The 20,970-nt window shown below is 48.5% G+C and overlaps 10 protein-coding genes across 10 annotated transcripts; 5 read left to right on the top strand and 5 right to left on the bottom strand.

The window, feature by feature from the left end:
- Positions 1 to 219: 219 nt before the first annotated feature.
- N7500_002684 (uncharacterized protein) lies at positions 220 to 3,661 on the top strand (the record flags this gene model as incomplete). The annotated part of the gene is made up of 4 exons (XM_056673830.1): positions 220 to 240; positions 301 to 1,520; positions 1,583 to 2,667; positions 2,727 to 3,661. 4 exons carry the CDS (start codon positions 220 to 222, stop codon positions 3,659 to 3,661), a joined length of 3,261 nt encoding a protein of 1,086 aa, XP_056534355.1.
- Positions 3,662 to 4,370: 709 nt separating this feature from the next.
- N7500_002683 (LLM class flavin-dependent oxidoreductase) lies at positions 4,371 to 5,717 on the bottom strand (the record flags this gene model as incomplete). The annotated part of the gene is made up of 1 exon (XM_056673829.1): positions 4,371 to 5,717. One exon carries the CDS (start codon positions 5,715 to 5,717, stop codon positions 4,371 to 4,373), a length of 1,347 nt encoding a protein of 448 aa, XP_056534354.1.
- Positions 5,718 to 5,983: 266 nt separating this feature from the next.
- Positions 5,984 to 7,393, bottom strand: N7500_002682 (uncharacterized protein; the record flags this gene model as incomplete). Its single annotated transcript, XM_056673828.1, has 1 exon — positions 5,984 to 7,393. The coding sequence occupies one exon, from the start codon at positions 7,391 to 7,393 to the stop codon at positions 5,984 to 5,986; it is 1,410 nt and encodes a 469-aa protein (XP_056534353.1).
- Positions 7,394 to 8,607: 1,214 nt separating this feature from the next.
- On the bottom strand, positions 8,608 to 10,042 carry N7500_002681 (Plant methyltransferase dimerization; the record flags this gene model as incomplete). Its single annotated transcript, XM_056673827.1, has 5 exons — positions 8,608 to 8,930; positions 8,997 to 9,463; positions 9,516 to 9,639; positions 9,691 to 9,817; positions 9,875 to 10,042. 5 exons carry the CDS (start codon positions 10,040 to 10,042, stop codon positions 8,608 to 8,610), a joined length of 1,209 nt encoding a protein of 402 aa, XP_056534352.1.
- Positions 10,043 to 11,440: 1,398 nt separating this feature from the next.
- N7500_002680 (uncharacterized protein) lies at positions 11,441 to 12,877 on the top strand (the record flags this gene model as incomplete). Its single annotated transcript, XM_056673826.1, has 6 exons — positions 11,441 to 11,644; positions 11,704 to 11,746; positions 11,795 to 11,966; positions 12,026 to 12,162; positions 12,214 to 12,268; positions 12,328 to 12,877. The coding sequence occupies 6 exons, from the start codon at positions 11,441 to 11,443 to the stop codon at positions 12,875 to 12,877; spliced, it is 1,161 nt and encodes a 386-aa protein (XP_056534351.1).
- Positions 12,878 to 13,338: 461 nt separating this feature from the next.
- Positions 13,339 to 15,170, bottom strand: N7500_002679 (putative NADPH oxidase (NoxA); the record flags this gene model as incomplete). The annotated part of the gene is made up of 4 exons (XM_056673825.1): positions 13,339 to 14,228; positions 14,288 to 14,697; positions 14,751 to 15,005; positions 15,061 to 15,170. 4 exons carry the CDS (start codon positions 15,168 to 15,170, stop codon positions 13,339 to 13,341), a joined length of 1,665 nt encoding a protein of 554 aa, XP_056534350.1.
- A 1,773-nt stretch (positions 15,171 to 16,943) lies between these two features.
- On the top strand, positions 16,944 to 17,239 carry N7500_002678 (uncharacterized protein; the record flags this gene model as incomplete). Its single annotated transcript, XM_056673824.1, has 2 exons — positions 16,944 to 17,003; positions 17,048 to 17,239. The coding sequence occupies 2 exons, from the start codon at positions 16,944 to 16,946 to the stop codon at positions 17,237 to 17,239; spliced, it is 252 nt and encodes an 83-aa protein (XP_056534349.1).
- Positions 17,240 to 17,523: 284 nt separating this feature from the next.
- N7500_002677 (uncharacterized protein) lies at positions 17,524 to 18,069 on the top strand (the record flags this gene model as incomplete). Its single annotated transcript, XM_056673823.1, has 3 exons — positions 17,524 to 17,581; positions 17,638 to 17,954; positions 18,013 to 18,069. The coding sequence occupies 3 exons, from the start codon at positions 17,524 to 17,526 to the stop codon at positions 18,067 to 18,069; spliced, it is 432 nt and encodes a 143-aa protein (XP_056534348.1).
- Positions 18,070 to 18,605: 536 nt separating this feature from the next.
- On the top strand, positions 18,606 to 19,667 carry N7500_002676 (mismatch-specific DNA-glycosylase; the record flags this gene model as incomplete). Its single annotated transcript, XM_056673822.1, has 1 exon — positions 18,606 to 19,667. One exon carries the CDS (start codon positions 18,606 to 18,608, stop codon positions 19,665 to 19,667), a length of 1,062 nt encoding a protein of 353 aa, XP_056534347.1.
- A 495-nt stretch (positions 19,668 to 20,162) lies between these two features.
- Positions 20,163 to 20,615, bottom strand: N7500_002675 (SBDS family protein; the record flags this gene model as incomplete). Its single annotated transcript, XM_056673821.1, has 3 exons — positions 20,163 to 20,210; positions 20,271 to 20,394; positions 20,452 to 20,615. The coding sequence occupies 3 exons, from the start codon at positions 20,613 to 20,615 to the stop codon at positions 20,163 to 20,165; spliced, it is 336 nt and encodes a 111-aa protein (XP_056534346.1).
- Between the last annotated feature and the right edge of the window lie 355 nt (positions 20,616 to 20,970).

Below are 20,970 nucleotides of genomic sequence, written 5' to 3'. Positions count from 1 at the left end.
CACATATCCCCAATATTGTTGACGGTGGGTGTTTCTTTTCTTTTCCCCTGCAAACCGAGGGCAGACGGTTCAAATAATTTGAGGTAAGTCTTGAGCTTTGTTTGACTGAGAGCAAACGGTTGACTTTTTTTTTTGCCAGCCAGCCCGACCGCCCATCGGAGAATCATTCCTCCGGGTTATCAGACCGCGGCGCGACTCGATAAAGATCGAGACACTACGATGGACTCACCTGGGTCTCAGGTTAGTTAGCCTTCACTTACGCCTTAATAGACAAAGAGCACACACTGACCAGCAATAAAGGGTGTCCCACAATTTTCCAGCTTCCGACCTCCCCCTACCTCTTCTCCGGCCGCCGGTAAAGCCTCGGAACATGACCGTCGCCGGCATCGCTCGGGCCATCGTCAGCGCGCAGACCGGAGAGAGTCTCCGCGCTCTCGTCGCCATGAAAGACGTCCGGATGGTGATCGCCAAAAGGTGAAGGTTGAAGAAAGTAAGGAGCGGCTGAGTGGGGAAGGAATTGACGATGTAAGCGTTGCAAACGATGAGGCAAACAAAGGATTTGTCGTCGACAGCCTCGGCGATCGCGACAATGCACGTTACGGTGTGCATCGATACGACGTCCCTGCGTACCGTCGCAATGGCAATGGCTTCGTACTGGGACTTCCAAACCGGCGCATTGATTACAAAACACGATACGATCAAGGCCCTCTTCTCATTCTTCGCCCCGACTCAGGCTCATCTGCAACCTCTGCAGCCAAGCCCCTCTCCGCCGAAACCCTATCTGCTTTGTCCATAAATCTTCCTATTCGCATCCAATCCGATATGAATGCCAACCTTGTTGCCGATACCCAACATCCCCAAAACTTTATACCTACAACAATCCCGTCGTCTCAACCCGGGCTTGCGGCAAGTATCACCTTCGATGATGAACCGTCATATCGCTCCATTCATTTCCCGGCTAAGTCCGAAGGTCAACTCGCTGAGGATTTCGATGCGACCACCATCACTCGACTTGCTGTTGAAGCTGATATCTTGAATCGCAATGCGAAGTTGAACCGTGCGGTGGTGCAAAGACCCAACGATATCCAAGCCTGGATTCGCCTTGCTGAGCATCAAGAACTTGCCGTCACAGGCGACCACACTTCCTACTACGGCGATGTACATCTTGTGGCGAGAGCCAAGTTGTATGTGTATGAAAAAGCGATCAAGCTTAACGCACAAAATCCCGAACGCGACCAGCTCGTGCTGGCCCGTATGGAAGAGGGTGCAAAAGTCTGGGACGCCAAAAAACTCGCATTGGAATGGGACGAAGTCCTCCGCCACAACTCTGAATTCATCACTGTATGGATTAAGTATCTTGACTACAGTCAGACTGATTGTCAGGATTTCAGCTTTGACAATTGCTTTAAGACTTATGCTTACTGCTTGAAGACGCATTCACGTGTCGGCTTTGGGCCGCAGAAAACTCTTGTCAGATCATACTTGTTGCTTCGGTTAACCTTGTTTCTTCGAGAATCGGGGTACGTAGAGCTAGCTGTCGGTCTATGGCAAGCAGTGCTCGAATTTACGTGCTTCCTACCAGCCCATTTAATGGGCAAAAAGAAGAGGCCATAGTGGAGTTCAAAAGGTTCTGGGCGCCTGGGCACACCCGGATTGGAGAGCCTCTTTGGAAGCCCTGGCACAGAGGACAAACCTCCCGTGCCCCGGTCACCAAGCGTGTTTACACTTCTGAAGCGGATCCCAGAGAATTGTTTGAAACCTGGCCACCTGCGGAGAGAGAGCGGATGTTTAAAAATCGCATGCCGTCTCACACATTTGATGAATCAAAAGAGAATGATGGTTCCCGAGTGGTCCTTCTTGAGGATTGCACGCAGATACTGCCATACTTCTGGGACCTGGACGAAGGCCTCGGGCCCCTGGTTGATGGGTTCTTGTATTTCTGCCATTTGCCTCATTTGACATTACGCGCGAATATGCACACCAGCCGACTGTGGACTGGCGATAATTTCCTGCGAAACGAATACATGGACGATCCTCGAAACACAATTGCGGACTGGATCAGTTTACAGAAATATGCCGCGACCACCACCATTGAGCCGTTCGCATTCCCTCATCATACCTTCGTTCACACCACCGATACTCTTTTTGCGGATCCAAAAATGTGGTTTTCTGGTCTGGAGAAGTGGGCTGCAACCACCTCTCATTCTTCCTGCGTCATCGATTCCGAGTTTGTACTATTGACTCTCCATGCCCTTGTTGACTACTTCGAAGACAGCCAATTGGCTGAATATGCGATTGCAGTGACCTTCGCATGTAATAACAATATGGGTAAGAAGTACGGAAAGCGACTCTTGAAGGGGCGATCATCGAACCTGAGACTTTACAATGCTGTCGCGCTCATGTATTGGCGGACTGGTGATCATGATACTGCTCATAATGTGTGGTCGACTGCTTTGTCTATGAGCCAGAATTTCGACATTCGGGAGCTCACTGACTCTGCACTCCTATGGAACTCGTGGATTTGGGAGTTGCTTCACAACGGGGAAAAAGAGCGAGCATCATATCTGTTGCAGGCTATGCCTTACAACAAAGTCCAATTGTCATCATACCAGACAGCTGATACAATTGAAATTAATCAACCCAATTTTCTCAGGATCAAGCAGGCAAGTTAGCATCCGTTGATCTCAGCGAACACCATGCTAACTATTCACAGTGCTTGTTTGCAGCTCAGAAGAACGCATTGAAGTTCAAGAAAATGCAAGCATACACAGCTTACGTCGACTGCTACGCGATCGCTCTCTATATTATGGGCGAGCTACTCGAAGATGTCCTTGATGTCTACAATAATGCAGTCACATCCCTTAGAGTCCTACCCCGGACCGATGATGATTCCAAGGTGCTCGGCGGAGAATTACTACACCAAGCCCGAGCCCGGATCATGTATCACTATGTGGTGAAGCAGAGTGGCAAATTCAGACCTATCGATGTTCGCGCCGTGCTGCTAGATAGCCTGGAATGGTGGCCCCACAACACCATGTTCCTATCACTGTTTAAATGGAACGAGGCTCGTCTACAACTCACCGATCGCACCCGCGATATCTTCGACGTCACCATCGGAGCGAAGGCCAGGGCTGAGCGAGATCTGCAAGGGCCTGCACCAATCCACCGTGTGCCTGTCACGACTCACCTTTTCAGCATCTATGCTGAGATGGGCCGCCCCATCGTGCTCGGTTCGACCTCACATTCAATCCGGGCAGCCTTCGAGCGAGCGATCGGTGATGACGGAGTCGTCCCGATCGGGCGGACCCCCACACGGAAGAGTCCCTTCGAGCTGGCAAGCTCGACCTCCGCGCAGAGCAACCTCACCATCTGGAGGTTGTATATCCTCTACGAGCTGTACGCGGAGTACAACGTCGGCCGCGCCCGCGAGATCTACTTCCGGGCCCTGCGCTCCTGCCCCTGGTCGAAGGAGCTGTACCTGCTTGCCTTCGAGCACTTGCGGGCGGATTTGACCAACCGCCTGCCCCCGTCGCGCCTCACTCGGCCCGGGGAGGTCAACCCTTCGGGGTTCGACCCTGCAGAGCTTCGCGCTCTGTACTCTGAGATGCTGCGCCGTGGACTTCGTGTCCACTATCATGTGGAGGGCCACTGGGCCCAGTAGGCCAAGGGGGGGCCTAGGGGAGGAAGAGGAGGAAGGGGAGAGAACAGTGGGGAATACGATGATGCACAGGTGAAGGGGGTGCTCTCAGATCCCCTTCACCTGGATGTGAGAGTAATGTCAAATTTTTCTGAGAATTATGTGCTTCAATTCTGTAGATGTAGTGAAGTAAAAGTGAGAGTAGCGCTCGAGATGCGACGGCGGATTACAACATAATACATAAGGGCACTAGCGATCCTGTAGAAGCCCTTTCATCGGATACGATCTAAGGTACAAAGATCTGTCTTGGTTCATTGTATCTTGGCTAGACACGGTCGACGAGTTTCCAGGCCCTCGTTTTGATTTAAAGTCTCCGTCCAAATGGAGGCTCGTATAAAATAATCAAAACGGATCTCTTTGATTGTAAATATGGAGGTTGACAGAATCATCGTACTACCAAGCAGAGACCTCGGCACCAGAATATATAACGATTGGGGAAATGCTCGCAACCATCGCGATGATTTGGTGCCAAGCGCTCAGTCTTGATAGCACTGCAACTACTGAAGTGAATCATGGTATTTTCATTTCTCAGTCAAACTTCGACGATATGGCAGGTAAATCGGACTAAGGTAGAGTTACAACAGGCGTGCTATATAAACATAGTTCTAATTCCAGCCAGATATAGGCTGAGTATTGTCACCGCAATGACACAATCTATATTGGTTAGGTACAATTACGATTCCCCAGTGAAGAACCGGTTCTCGGGTCTCGGCAGGCCGAAGTGTTCACGCAATGTCGAGCCCGTATACTCATTGCGGAAAATGCCTCTTCGCTGGAGTTCAGGGATCAATCTATCTGTGACCTCTTCCAGACCCTGTGGCAAGAACGGAAATGTGCATGTGAAGCCATCAGAAGCCTCCTCACGCAACCACGTCTCCATCTCCTCGGCGATATCGCTCGGCGAACCGAGGAATGTCAACCCTGAGTATCCGCCATATCGTTGTGCAAGCTGGCGGATTGTCAGTCCCTCTTCCTTAGCAAGCTTTTCAACAGACTCTCTGCTGGTCTTGCTCGCATTCGTCTCGGGCAGGTCGTCGGGCAACAGACTATCTGGATCAAGTCCACTGACGTCCACCCCAAGTGAGATCGACAGAGAAGCAATGGCACTGTCGTAATGCACCAGACTATCTAACTTCAGTCTCTTCTCCTGTGCATCCTGCTTGCTATCACCCACAATAATCATTGCCGCAGGTAAAATCTTCAATTGATCTCTCTTTCGTCCCGCCTTCTCCACTCGCCCCTTGATATCCGTATAGAGCGCCTTCGCGCCATCAATATCCTTCGGACTACAAAACACAACCTCCGCAGTCTCAGCTGCCAGCTGTCGTCCTGGCTCACTTTGTCCTGCTTGCACAATGACCGGCCATCCCTGCGGTGGTCTGGCAATATTCAACGGCCCTCGAACCTTCAACTCGTCACCGGAATGGTTCAATACGTGCATTTTCGCAGGATCGAAAAATTCTCCCGTCTCGACATTCCGGGTAAAAGCATCATCGGCAAAACTATCCCACAACCCCGTGACGACATCATAGAACTCCCGGGCACGCTTATACCGATCGCCATGGGCCAAATGTTCATCGAAGCCGAAATTATGACTCGATTCTGGGTTTCCAGTAGTAACAATGTTCCATGCCGCTCGTCCGCCGCTCAGATGATCAAGACTGGCAAATCGCCGGGCAACATGATACGGTGCATCATAAGTCGTACTAGCAGTGGCAGCAAGACCGATCTTGTCTGTGACGGCAGAGAGAGCGGATAACAGCGTGAAGGGTTCGAATGAAGTCACAGTATGACTGCGCTTAAGAGCTTCGACGGGCATGTTCAGCACTGCTAGGTGATCGGCCATGAAGAAGGCGTCGAACTTTGCGGCTTCTAGCTTTTGGGCAAATTGGGCAATGTATCTAAAATTGAAGTTGGCATCGGGGTATGAACCTGGATAACGCCATGCACCTGTGTGCAACGAGACTGGCCGCATGAAGGCCGTGAGATGCAGCTGACGGTTGGGTTTTGAGTCGGCCATCTTGAGGTTGAATTGATATTCTCTTGCAATTGAATATCGCCAAGTGAGGTTCATACAAAGAGGAAAGAGAATAGCTGTGCTTATATACCCCGCCTGCCTGGATATAGGTAGGATTTCCAAGCGGATTTATAATCCTTGCTCACTCCGACTAGATATGGCGTGCTTAGACCTGTGTATTACATTGGAGGATAGACCTCTGATAGCTACTTAATTGATAAATCAATCAAACTGAAATTTAAGAGTAGTGCTTCTGTCGTAAGTTCGAGTTACAATCCCAATTGAGCGGCAACATCAGGATTCTCACGCTTCTTCCGTCGCTCCGTCAAACCGAAAGATGCCCCCCACATTCTGCCCTTCACAATCAGAACTCCCACAATTGGAAGTTTGAACTCGTCCAGAATTGACACAATTTGGTCTCGAGGACCGCGCCAGTCTCGTTGGCTCTCGAAATCCACCTTCAGCAACATTACCACTTCGCTGTCCTTCGTATCTTTGGTGTTTCCTATGCGCATCGCTCCATAGTGAAGACAATCCGTAAGATCCACGTCATGTTCAATTCTTTGTATCAATGCGCCGTGGATCGATCGAACTCGGTCCTGGAGCCCCATAGGCAACACGCGAAATGGGTAGTGAATTATTGGGTCCGATATTTCGACATTGATATGACCAAGGTTGTTTTCGAATAGGTGCTTCCAAATCCGACGACAAGCTTGCACCCAAGCGTTGCTAAATGTGTCGCGGGTAGCATTGATAATCAAAGTCGCCACGGGCTGGATTTCAGGATCATGTTTGTTCTCGCATCTTTTGATCTTGACCGAGGATGCATTGATTCCGTACTGCTCAAGAATAGAAAGTATCGTCTTGATAAAGCTGACGGTTTCACAGACTGTCCACAAAGGGGAACCGGCCTCCAGGTCGAGGATTGTGACAGGTAGGGAACATAGGTATGGCCCTCCAGCGCGATGTTTCTCATTGATGAATCCATCTGGATCGACCTGCCACCGGCCCAAGTCGTAGATACTGTCACAACTGGTTCGAATACGCCGACCATTTTGGAGGGGAGAGGCGTATGCTGCCACACGCTGGGAACCTTGAGGGATTTCATCATCCTCCGATGCAGAATCATGCTGAGACGAGTTATCAAAGCTGTCGATAGAGGATGTCTGATATTTGGCGCCGTAAGGAATACTTGAGTAGTCTGCAGAGGATTTAACAGAGAAGTCGTCAGCGGACTCACAAGATGGTGCGTCGGATGATGTGCTCGGCTCTTTCTGGCTAGAGCTGGCGATATCAAGCGTTTTAGGGTCACTTTCGGGGGTATTGTCACATGGGATAACGATTTGAACGGCACTACCGCTATCATCCTGGGTCAAGGTGTCCAATGAAGCCCTGTTTTTCACTTCGTGATTATCTTGGGCAGATTCGTTGAACAAGACAATGGGTCGAGATTCTGATCTCTTGTCAAGATCAGCAATAGAGGATGTCTCAGATTTGACACTGAAAGCGCCACCCGAGCCCCCTGAGTAGTAATCACCAGAGGTATCATCAAAATGCGTTCTGACTGGGGTGCTGGGACCTTCCCTTTTAGATTTAGAGGTATGAAGCGTATTGTGGTCAAATGGATTGTCGCACAGAATGACGCTTTTTGGATCATTGTCACTGTCATGATGAGCCATTATCTCCGATGTATTGTTGATGTCGAATTCGCAGCTCTCTTGGGCAGACGGTTTGAACAAGATGGTGGTGAAAGGGAATGGTCTGTTATCAATGGAAGAAGAGTCATGCTGAGCGGGAATTTCTGGCGTAGCGCTGGTGCTTAGGTCAAGCTTTTCTTGAGCAGGCTGGTCAAAAATACTGACGGATGGAGACTTGGCTCTCGTCGTAGTGGATGTCTAGAGCATGATGCCATTGACAATGGCAGTGGCACACTGAGTAGGTGCTCTCAATAATGCGTTGGTTTCATGTTCGCAATATTTTGGTTAGACTATTCAGGCGAGTCAAATAGAGGCTTAAGCCGAGTCTCACTGGAAATCCCAGACATGATGGGTTGAAGATAGAAACGATAACAGTGGGTGAGGTGAAAGAGAGAGAGTGGAGAAGATAAGCGGCTCAACGGCCTTGGCAAACTTTAATTTCGAATAAGTATGCAGGTCACGTGCTAGCTAGCTGTCTCACAGGGGAGCTCTGGGCACAGCCTCATCTTCGCCCATAACAGATCCAAAGTAGCTTTTTCAGAATTTACTGATTGTTCATACTCAATTTTGTCTGAAACCTCGGTGCTCATCTGATCAACTGGGATGCGCTTTCCCCCAGGAGGGACAGGCATAGCCATTCAAATCCGTATAATATGAGCCGACCCCAATCCACACATATGTGCTATGCCCGAAGCATAGGATAATGCCGTTGCAGGAACCGAGCTTCTCTCTGAGGTTAAGGATAAAATGAGCGATCTATGGCCCGACAAAGGTTTCATCGAACATGAGCGGTATGATGATTGCAAAGCTGCACTCGACGAAGTCAAACGTCAGATACTGGAACAATTGGCTGAGGCTGATGATGACAAAGCCGAACACGAGTGTTATGAGCCATGTGAATGACATTGTGGATTTGAGGTCAATTGTGGGTTTCTCATTTGCTTAGAATGGTGCTGAATCTATGGAAACTTGTGCTGTTACGGTGTATACATTGAAATATGGTGCACATCCTGCGACCGTTAACTCTCTTACCCACTCGCCTAATAATTGTCGTCTATTCCCCTTTTCAACCATATTAACTTCTACCAAGCTTGTTTTGATCTATTATGGATCTCATGAAGATAAAGTCAGTATATTGAGCGTGCAGTCAATGCTGAATATGGACCATCGTTTCTTCTCATAGATAATGACTCTATTCATGAGCTCTCTGCCAATTCGGCTTCAATGATTCCCAAGCCGTCGCCTTCACGCACCCAGAATTTGATGACTCGCAAACCAACAGATGTTAGCAGATTACTCCAGCGCTGACGGGTTCTCTCCAATCCCGAGCAGAAAACCATCACAGCGATATCTGTCATGCAAGGAAGTAAGCGAGCATTCTGATCAGGAAGAATATACTCCTCCATGATAACCTTGGAGAAACCCCGCTTCATAGCTGGCTTTAGGTTGTTAAAGATGATTGTCGCTTTCTCGTCCGACCAGTCATGCAACACGTTCTTGAAATAGTACGCGCGTGCCCCTGCGCATGAATAAATACATCAGCCCCATGCAAATGCATACGTATCGCACACATAAAGATCCTTACCGTGAATCGGTTGAGTCTCAGCGAAAAAGTCATGCGCGACGGTGTCAATAGACGCCGCCTCAAGGTCCTGCGCGCAATGCACTTCGTCAATCACACAAGAAAGATCCTCCAATACCAGTCTACCCGAGACATCCGGGAACCTCTTCCTAAATCCAATCAAGTCGTGGCCACGACCAGCGCCAAGGTCTACCAAAAGTGGTGTCTCGGGAGTCATGTCTGGGTGATCGAGAAGCTGTTTCCGAACAGGGAACCAGTCGGCCCAGTGTGGACGGTCAGCACGCTGTCCTTCCATGAAGCTATTGAATCGAGTCAAAGCTTCCGGGTTCTGACAGAGCCATGTAAATCCATCTACTTTGAGATCGTGGGTGTATTGAAGAGGGGCGAACATGGGATCATCTGGGTTGCGATAGTTGGTCGATTGGAGATATTCAGGAACTTTTTGAATTGAGGGCAGGAATTCGTGGAAGCTAGTTAGATTAGTATACTATTCCTCTGTGTTGTAAATCTTGAGCAGCTTACAGTGATCCCACAACGCCAACTGATGTGCGATTGGTCATTTCTCGAGATAGCGCGGTGGGGAGGTATTCGCTGGGAGCCGGCTCATCAACAAAGCCATTGGCGACTAGAACTCGCATAATGCGCTCTGGAGGCGAGTTAGTTCTCAAGTCTTCCCGGTTACCGAGCCCTAACCTACCGACTAGAAGAGGGTCTGCCGGCTTTGCTGCAGCCAATTTGCCCAGGGGAACCGGGGCCGTGGCCTGAGCCAATACGGAGAATACATTCATATCATCAGCTGTCTTGACAGCCATGAGAATGACGGGCTTTCCAATCAGTCAGCATTATACTCTAATGATTCTCGGGGATTATATATATCTTACAGAAAAGGACAGCTTGAGGATTGCATCTTTGGGTCGTTCCAACGCACGCGCCAGCTGCGTGGCCTTTTCCTGGGCTTCAACTCGAAAGTTGTCGGTTTGAGTCGACTCATAAAGATCAATTGAAGCCTTGGCATCTGCCAGAAGACCCTGGAGATGCTGGATATCCATTATACTTGAAATTATGGCCAAGAAGGATGAGTGGGAAACCAAGGGTTGAAGCAGTGGCTTCGGCTGAAGTATTTCCCTACATATCCCCTACAATATACACCATCGGAGCCGCTCATTCAAGCTAATGCAATAGACCCAAAGCGAAGGATTCCTCGTTGCCCTACTCCGTATCCGAGATCAACATGGCATCCACACCGAGAGCATTGTGGACGATCTCCGGGGGCTGAAGGGCGGGGCGACGGGAAGGCGCTCGGCCGAAGCTCGAACCAGTTTACGCGTCCACACAGCTCATTGGGCTGTCTTAGCGGAGAAGAAAGGGGAGATCAATTGGGTACGGAGTAGTCTGTAATGGTGAGAGACTTGGGAGGAAAAAGAGAGAGAGCAACCCATCTTGACAACCAGGATGTCGTCACGTGCAAGTGCCTGTCTCAACGAGTTCTTTATTCCGACTTCCGACTTCTTCTAAGCCAATACGCCTGTGGAGACTATTTCATTAAAACGAGGCCACAATCTCAGCCTATATTGTACTAAACTTCCGACTTGAAATACATCATGATACTATGACCAACGATCTCCACCCAGCTATTGTTGACCATCGCTCATGTCAACCTATCAGGGAGATTTGTCCTCGATGTTTTGACATCACAGACTTATCATTTCCAGTCCCCTCTCCCAATCTTCGATAACATGTGAAGGTGGGAACGAACGTAAATCTACACTCTTACGCCATACTCGCCGGAGGATCGCTCCCGCTATACAAAAATTGTCTCGTTGTTTTGTTGGCCCCTATGTACGGAGTATTCCGTGTCCTGACCCACACTTCATACGCACTTGACAGGGAATGGAAATGAAGGAACAAATGGTCTGTTCAGGAAAATCATAGAAATGAGGCGGAAGCATCGCCGATACTTGCTAATTACATATTTATCTGCTGGTTCAAATATACATGCATCCATTAGGACCCGGCGATTGCCTTTTTTTCCCTCTTCCAGCTGTACCATGAAGCTTCGGATCGGCATCAAGCCGACCAAACATCTTTCAGCATGCACCTAACCCCTGTCTCCGGTGTTGGACGGATTTTCTTTTCTAATATTTATTGCATCCTTCATACCTTGGCATCAACTCCACTAGAACAGCGGACCCAGGAGAATACCCACAATGGTACCCCGTACGGAAGATCCAGGCTTGGATACAATCATGCCCGATTGTCCATATCCATATCGGTTCGCTAGTCGATCGCTCGCAAAAAGAAGGGCGACGGTATTTTGGTGCGTGGGGGGGGGATTTTTCAGGGTCACTTACTTCGCAAGGCGCTCACTCGATGTTGCTTATTCACCCAAATCCCTATTTTCTATTTGGGGATAGTTTGGTTTTGACCTTCCAGAAAGCAGCGATTTTATGGTATTGCTTATAGCCCATCTGCCTGCTCCGCCAACATCGAAGATAAAGGGATTTACCATTATTATGACATACAACGTTACAACAGAGTTATTCGCAGAATGGGCTATAGGAATGGCCATTATTGCAATTCGCATCTATGCACGGTGGAAACTTGGGAAGAGCAAGTTCTACTGGGATGATCTTTGTCTAGGGCTTGCCACGGTCAGTTATTTTCTCCTGCAAACAAGGTAAGTAGTGGTCATCGTACTAATGAGCAAAAGATATTTTGGACCATGCACACGGTCTTTCTTTATCTTTGTAATGGTATGTTTCCCCTAGACTTCTACTTTGTTCCATGTTGATTCATGACAGATGTATACGGGTCAAACATTGGTCTTGACGAGAAATCGGCGATGGAGGTTCCGGACAGCCAAGTCGCAACCTTACGGACCGGATCCATCGACGCATTTGTTGCCTGGATTTCGTATATCTGCATGGTGTGGTCATTTAAAGGGGTCTTAATGTTCCTCTACAACAGATTGACGTGCGTCCATAGATTCGACTCCCGGAAGCTGCCCAAAATCTATGCTGACGAAGCGACAGACTAGGTCTCTGGCAACACCGCTTGACGATAGTAGTTGGAGCCTTTTGTGTCGGTACATTCATCGCATCCCTGTTTTTCCACATTTTTATTTGCAAGCCAGTACACAGGAGCTGGCAAATCAAACCATATGCTGGAGGTGAGATCAATGTATTTAGGGCTGATATCGTGGTTACTAACCCACTGGCAGATAACTGTACTATACGTCCCTTGAACTATATCGTCATTGAGACCCTCAGCATAACGTCAGTTACAAGCTTTTCCAACCCCTCCCCAGCAATCCATATACTAACTAATTGAGCAGAACTGACATTGCGATCCTCACAATCCCCATTCCCCTCGTCATAGCAGCCCGCATCCCGCTCACCCAAAAGCTCCTCCTCTGCCTTCTCTTCTCATCCGGAATATTCGTCATGATAGCCGCCTTCCTCCGCGCCTACTACTCTGTCAAAGATATTTCCCAGCTATCAACTGCTCTAGGCTGGGCCTCCCGCGAAGCCCTCGTTTCTGTGATCACTATCTGCGCCCCGGGAATCAAGCCGCTTATCAGCCATTCACGCTGGTTCTCTTCGAAGGGCAGCTCGAATTTTACCAGCCAGACGCCGAAACGAAACAGTGTTTTTACTTCTTCGAGGAGTCAGAGCAGGGATGTGTATAATAGACATCCATATGAGCTGTCGTCGTTAGGTTGGGGGAAGTCGCGGCGAGACTCGAGTGGTGAGAGCCAGCAGCATATTGTTGTTGATACGACTGGGAGTGGAGAGGGCTCATTGAAAAATTACAAAGGAATTGTGGTCACTACGGATGTCAGTCTCTCTGAGGAACCAAATTGTCGGAAGCAGGGGTATCTCTAATGATCTGAGGTGTATACAATCTTCTAATATCTGTACAACACGGTTGGGGAATTTAAACTGGCGGTAAAAGACTAAGGACTGGCAGCCATTATCATCCCCTACATAGTAACTTCAATTTACAATGGAAATCAGGACCCAGAAGACCTGTAAATGTAATTTACGGACACATGAAAAAACAGACAGTATTATTGAAAGCAAATTGTCAAGTCTATAGCCATATATTCCTACAGCCCAGCATCCCCGCTGGTACACACGTATGTTGTGGTTGCTTCTCTCGCTGCTCCTCATAGCAGACTGATTCAGGCCTCCTCTCAAGGTATAAAATCCATGGTAGGAGGCAAACCTAGAAACTCCATGAAAACATGGATAAGTGATGATAGAAAAAGAGATATTCGTGACTCATATAATTCGTATATAGAACAAGAAAAAAACGAAAAGGCGAATAGACCCCAGAAAAAAGACTAGAAGTGTTCCTTCCAGAATTTGAACCGGACATCCTTGGTTGATGAAGATTTGGCTGCGTCGCTAATCTGCATGGCAGCAGTATTAGGACCACAGAAGTACACACCAATCTCGGTGGTACCAGAATTCTGCAGACCAGTCATGTAGGACTGGTTCAGTAATCCAAGCTTCATAGCTGTGAAGAGCCGCTTGAAGTCTGGACGACCAAAGTTCGTCCGACTCTTTAGCTCGGTAAGAGGATCAAGGGCCTGACCGACAGAGTTAAGGTAGATGTTTGCAGCAGTGTCAGCGTCGAGACGCTGTGTGAGGTACGTGTGGATACGCAAGAATTCGGTGCTTCCCTCGCTAGCAGCCGCGTTGGCGGATTGGGCTTCAAGGGAAGATAGCAGAGCTTGGAACCACTCAAATGAAGAGGTATCCTTGCAAACCCAGATAAACTCGACACGTCGTAGTCGGCGAGGGGGATTCGGACTTGAGCGGAGATGCCAAATGTTCTTGAGGATAGATGCCCATGGTGTGACACCAATGCCGGTGCCGATAAGAACGGCGATTTCGTTCTCGAACACGTCTTCTGCAGGTGCACCATACGGTCCATCTATGCGGATTGCGGGCATGGTCTGTCCGTTTTGCAGGGCAACCTCGTACATGCCGTTGGGGTCAAGTCCTTCAAGATCTTTGGCTTGGGCAGGACCACAACCAAGCGCATCTCCAAGTGCTCTGGTAAAATCTCCGACTTGACGGACGTGGATGCTGAGATATGGATCAAAAGGGCAGGAGGTAATGGTGAATGGATGCCATTGGGTACTGGAGACATCGGGTACTTGGAGGAATACCCATTGTCCGGCTTTGTATTTCATGCTTGGTTTGTGGAATTGGATCTCCATGGCAGCTATGGTCATTGGTTAGCTGTCGTCAGTCTATCATTTGTGAAAAAAAAGAAGATCATACCATAAGGATGACGGATAACCTTTGTGATGACCGTCTCGCGCCGGGAGCGAACCTCTCTGTAGAGTCGTTCCATGAGGTACAAACCCCCGATAACCAACTCCCATCTCCACCCTTCATAACCAAGACAGTGATCCCAGAACTGCTTTCCTGCAAAAGGGGAGACAGGGTCGACGGTATCTCGGACAAAGCACCCAGTGGCATGGGTGTAGAGTGCCAACATGAATGGGATAAAAAGGTGATGTCCATACCAGAAGGTCTCATATGCTTGCTGGCGAATGCGGTGGTGTGCAGTGGTGTACATGAGCATCATGCACAGGAGCATGACATGGCCAGTGATACCACTTGCGCGTGCGAAGTGGATCGTGACTGCAAGTTCTGGGCGAATCTGGTCTTTTTCGATATTGTAGAAACTGGTTAATGTTAGCAAAGTGACCGTGACAAGTTGGATTAGAAAGCAGCGTACTTGACGTAGTGAGCAGCGGTGTGGATAGCTGTGAACACTAGCATAGAATAGGCTATCTGCCGATGGAACCACGCCGACTCATCCAGTGGTAGCCATCTGATCTGTGGCCTCAGCCATCGGAGGATGTTCCGACACATAGGAAATAGGATCAAAGTGCAATCGACTGAAAGGACAAGGCCTGCGCCTCGCGATATCCAGACTGAATAACTAAGGGCATTCAGCGGTTCCAACTTTGGATTTGATGCCTGCAGGTACCTAAGAGGATATAAGTCACGTAGTCCAGGGGCCTGGTAGACATCAAAATACATACCATCCCACAGCAAAAAGGCCAATATGTAGACCCCAAAAGAACAAATGGAACAAGACCTTGGAAACGGTCAAGTCCGCCCTCTTCCACCAGGAATCTTGCGCTGCAGCCATTCTTTCTTCTCTTTTTTCAAGAATGTCGACCAGCGACAAACGATTTATGCGATAAGTGATAATTCAATCAAAGGAGTGACGAGACGGTTGACCAGCAACCCGGTAATATACACTGAAGTTCTGTCGAAAGTGAGATCTCCCGTTTCACTTTCGTGGGAAGACTCCAATGTCAATAGTGACAGTCGGTGGCTTCGGGGTTCGTCAATGTCGTTGTTTCTCCATGGACTTGACGCGAGTCGTGATTTTTCAGGATAATTTTCGCTTGGAAGCTGAGAATCAGGCCCTCGGTGGATTTGAAAAGAATTCCTAGTACTAGTGAATTACTCGTACGGTGGAAAGCACACTTGTAGCTGGCGATGCTGCTCGATCAAAATGTATAGAGACCAAGAGTGGGATGTGCGGGTTGTCGCGAGCGCTGTTGGCGTTTCGCCGGGGGAGTCCCCTGCACGTGTCCTCTTGAATACAAGAGGTTACTGGACACTTGGGGATAAAATGCAATATTTTATCGGTCAGTTGTCATGATTGACGTCAATAGATGAGTAAGGACGAAGAAAATTTGGAGGTCCAGAGAATCCCAGTGTTGTGGTTTTAGCTGCAGGGGTGAGTGAAGAGGGGGGGCGGCGATCTATAATTACATCGCTTCCAGCGGGCACTACGGACAACCGAAAGACTACGGTATATTTTAATCCAATAGACTAAGTTCAAATGTCTGTGCTTTTACAAATTCTCCTAGGAAAAGATATTGGAAAGATCAAAAAAGACCAAGATTAGAGGCTAGAATCTTCGTCGCTTAAACTCGTCAGTTTTCCCAAGGTCTCTTTCAACTACCTGGGTTGATTCTGTCCAAGGTTTACAAAGGTCCTGCTTGTGGTCTATTTTAATTGATACTCTGCGAAGTTTGCTATTTTTATAGACCGTTCGTAGCAGGCACACCAATCATGACACAATGTTTATACGAAGTAGAAGTCTGACCACCATGCCACGTTCCCCGCGATGAAGCGAGTCTAGTACGAAAAAGGAAGCGCACCCTGTTCAACCAATATTATCCGAGTTGGCTTTTTGTTCTATGAATAACGGGCTTGCTGGGGGGAGTTAGACGGGTCGAAGCCCAAGTTTCAAAGGAATTAATACCCCGGTGGCAGAAAGGCTGGTCAGTGGCCGTGAGTGAGCAACGTTAAATGAGGCCAAGGAAAGAAGGTTGCTGGGAGATTGACCTATAGGAATTCTCCTGCAAGCGCCGTCTTCCCGTCACACGGGAGCCCCGAGGGTCGCTCACAGTCAATTGGTGAAAACACCTGTCACTCGGTTCAGGATCCTTAGCGAGTCGAAGTTTTGGCCCAAATATAGAATAGTGACTGACTCGAGCTAGTTTCCCCATCAACAACAATTTTTCTTCCCGATAAAAGTCTCCACTTAGTATTGAAGTTAGACCAGGCACGGGTCAACTCTGCAGAAGATGCATAAAGACGGTGTGTAGCACCGAATTGCAATCAGGGCTACTGTGGTCATCTGACCTGGAAAGTTCCAAACTGTCTCCGGTACAAAGCTGAGACAACCCAGACAACCCAGGCAGTCCAGAATAACATAGGCCTTGGAATAGATAAAAGTACAATCTGAATGTCCATGAGACTTGAGAGAATCAGGGCCCCTGTGTGTTCTATGCGTGCCACCTGCAGTTCATCACGCCAAGACTAAGCGCCCCGGCTTCTGATTTGCGGACATCCACTTTACGATCCGCTCCGTCACATCCCCCACTCTCCAATCACACGGGCTATGTCAATTCTTCAAGAATCTCAAGAGGAGATTGTCAAGGAATCGGTGACCTTTCCGACGGTGATTGGTCTACAATACTTGTATCCGAGCAGGTCACAGCTTAGCCCTATCCTTCTTGCATACGGACCAACCCCAATGCAGCGATTTACCTTTTTGGCGCTCGACAGTCACATCCTGGCAAAGTGATCCAAGGTTTGGTTGATCTGAGGGGTCGCTTGTCTAAGTATAGATTCATATACCAGGCCCAGCCTGCAAGCATGCCACTCGGAACATGCTGCTTTTTCTTCCCCATGTGAGATCATGCTTCCACGATAAGCCCTTGTAATAATATCCACTCTCCATGTGCTCTGGATTATCCAACTCAATACACATATCTACGGTCTGTTAGATCATATGATGAAGTGATTCCCCCGCAGAGCCTCTCCGCAGCTATTTGGGGTTTGCGCATTTGTCGCCCAAGATTAGCACGCACTTTATCACTCACACCAAAGTGACTTCTTTTTCCTCCGAGAACTTCGCTGGACGAAGCTCTACCACACACATCACACTTTCGACACGACAAGTGCTTTAGCTCAACACAATGGGCAGGCTCATCAAGAATCACTGGGGGAGGTTAATCATTCTTACCGCGGCAGGTTGTACGTAACCCACTCGAAGCTCCAACTCGAATCCAACGCTGACAGAATACAAACAGATCAAGTGGCCAGCGCTATTGAGGGCTTTATCTGGCCCAAGGTATTCTGGGACTTTATCTCCAGGAACCTCGATGCGGCCGTCGCTCCGGTACCCGTTCTCCAAATCCTAAACCTCATAATGGGTCTTGTGGGCTTAGCCTGGGAGTGGCCTCTCAAGCCGATTGCTGGCTCGGCACCACACCGCAGCATTGAAATCCGTCTCATCATATACTCCCTCAGCGCTCTCCTCGCCGCACTGCTCTATCAAGGAACCGACCCTGCGTTATATTATTTGATTGGCATTGGTGTCTATTTCTGGGCCTACAGTGAAGGCGAGGTATGTTATACCGCAGATTCTAGCATGGTCAGTCCTATACTAACGAAACATTGTATAGGTTGTCTGCCCGGAGCCTTGGACCTTGCCGAAGCGGCATGGACTAATGAAAGCATAACAAATCAGTTCGGTCTGACGCCTTGGATGTATCAGACGCAGATCATGTAAATATTCCAACCCATAACGAACTTGACGACTTGAAAGGATGACGTTGCTTGTATCATTAAATTACAAGATATATCTGGGGGCCGTGGGCTTATGGTCTCTTCTGTGCACCCGGACCACCCGAATATCATTCCTGTTTTTATCTACAAATTTCGTAATACTAAATTTATTTTGTTCATTAGCGAACACAACACGGTTCTCCTATCATGACATCTATACTAGCTGCATAGCACTAGTTAACTAGTTATATATCATCTGTTGGTGCCTTTTTAAAAAGGCATCAAATCGAAGACGACTGACCTAGCACGTGATGCTCTATCCAGACCCAAGAAACACGTCATGTTGACAATAACACCACCCACACTTACAGTTAGACCTCAAGATCTAGAATATCTCACATGAATGCCTTGTGTCACTTCTATATGTCGTGCAATATATTGAAACTGCTTGGAATCCGAGAACTAACTAATCTGACTGACACCAAACAAGATGTCTTCGCCAGGAATCCAACCCAAACTCGAGGAAGACGAGCTCGCCTTTGAAATAGAGGACGAGGATGTCCCAGTCAACAAAGTCACAAGTTTCAATGGCAAGCTACAGCAATTCCTACATAAGGGAACGACAGTGCACTCAGCCCCAAGCCCCGCAAGCACCACTCTATCGCAACGCCGCATAAAAATTACCAATGCCGAACATCAACCAGAAGCCACTATATCCAGCCCAAAGCGCAAGAAAACAATATGTGAGATGGAGTCAGCTTCAACGATCACAACCACAACCACAACCACCCCGCGCACCACCCGTTCACAATCAACCATAATGACAACGCCTCCATCCCCTATCCTACCTCCTCAAACTCCAACCAACCGCAAGCGCAACAAACCAACCCCGAAGCCCCCACCCACACCCCCACTCCTATCAGCTACAGAATCCCTCCTCCGCGATACAATCCCCCCAAACCTGATCCTCCTCCTCGTAGGCGTGAACCCAGGAATAATGACAGGAATAACGGGGTACGCCTACGCACACCCGTCAAACCTATTCTGGAAACTACTGTATTCCTCCGGGATAACAAGTGTCCGACACGTCCCAGCGGATACATACAAACTTCCCGCGCTGTATAGTGTGGGCAACACGAACATTGTGGAGCGCGCGACGCGCGACGCGAGTATGCTCAGTCGTGCGGAGATGGATGCAGGTGTGCCTGTGCTGGAGGCCAAGGTTGCGGCACAGAGACCTGAGGTTGTTTGTCTTGTTGGGAAGAGTATTTGGGAGGCTGTTTGGCGGGTTAGACATGGGAGGGGGATTCGGAAGGAGGAGTTTCGGTATGGGTGGCAGGCGGAGACGGAGAATATGGGACGTGGTGATGGGTGGGGTGGTGCGCCTATTTTTGTCGCTACGACGACTAGTGGGCTTGCGGCTGGAATGAAGCCTGCGGAGAAGGAGGCCGTTTGGGCGGAGCTGGGGAGTTGGGTTGTGAGGAGGAGGGCTGAGAGAGAGGTGGAAGCTGTTGTGGTTAAGGATGAGGTGGTGATCAAGGAGGAGGTTTGATGGGGCTTTGTCATTAGATGTTGATTTATCTGTATAGATGATGTGGCTATATTGTAATTATACTATATGCTATGATCTTTCATGCAATGTCTGTTATATGACTGAACCGATTTACGAATATACATGTTCACAAGATGATGGAAAAAAATGTTGTTTATTTGTAGACGAGTGAAATCGCTCATCATTCATTATCTCGTGATATCAGGTGCAGAAGCCTGTGGGTACCAAGATGCAAACCCTAAACGGCGAACGATCCCTCTAAACCATTCCACCAGGGCTGAAGATAGAGGGTGTTATATGACGTTTTCCGAAAGAATCATGCGTCGAAGTGCCATACAAGGGATGATCGAGGAATATGGATATCTCAAAAAAGGGTAAAGGTGAGGGGGTAGAAGAGGATGGGGTAGGTGTGCAGGGTATGTTCCAGTGTGGCACATCGACAACTGTCTGCTCTGCCCATTGGCCCCCCCAAAAAAAAAGAGTTAAGGATCATATTTAGCGGCTGCCGTTGGAGTCGTTCTTGCCTCCCTCACGCTCGCGTGCCTGTTGAAGTGAAGTTAGTATATAGATCTTGATTGATTGATGTGGAACTGAATCACTTACCGTGGTGGCCTGGTATTCGCCGCCTTCAAGAATCTTGACCATACACTCTTCTTCCTTGGTTGTGCCGAATTCATTCTGGAGAGCGCTCTGGCTGGCGGTATCAAGGACACCCTGGGCTCCGTGGCTGTAACTAGATGTTAATGACCTGACGTAATGATGTATAAGAGCTGAGAACACTTACGAGTGAGTGAGGAAGATCTTCCAGCCGTTTAGAACTTCAGTCAGGGGAATGCTGCGATCGCTCTTCCACTTCTGAAGGACATCAAGGTCGTCCACAAAGACAATGAAGTCGTCCGAGCTACCCTTGTAGAAGATCTTAGAGGCGGTTTCGTTTCCACGGGCCATTTTGAAGGATTTGGAAGATTGAGTTGTAAAATTTGTGAAAGTTAAAGAGATAGTTTGGGATAGTAGTGAAGAGATAGAGTGAAGATGTTTGAGTGAGAAGAAGAATGAAAGGTAGAAGCTGGTGGTTTAATAGTTTAAGTGGGAGCTCAGGTGATGATGCCTGGTGACGTCATACTATGAGCTGATGCCAAAGAAGCTCGCGTGTGTTTGAAGATTGTCTGAATTAATTTTGGAATTGTACAATTAACTCAACAGTGGATAGGATTCTATGTCATTGGTGGTTCTCATTTCTCACTATGCTACATCCCTTACACGGTGAGTTGCCAACTATTGCAGCAGACGACGTCATAATAGC

The sequence above is a fragment of the Penicillium coprophilum genome (assembly GCF_028826855.1).
Source record: "Penicillium coprophilum strain IBT 35676 chromosome Unknown utg000002l_segment0_segment1, whole genome shotgun sequence".
In the NCBI taxonomy this organism is placed as follows: Eukaryota; Fungi; Ascomycota; class Eurotiomycetes; order Eurotiales; family Aspergillaceae; genus Penicillium; species Penicillium coprophilum.
This window is presented reverse-complemented; position numbering and strand designations above follow the sequence as displayed.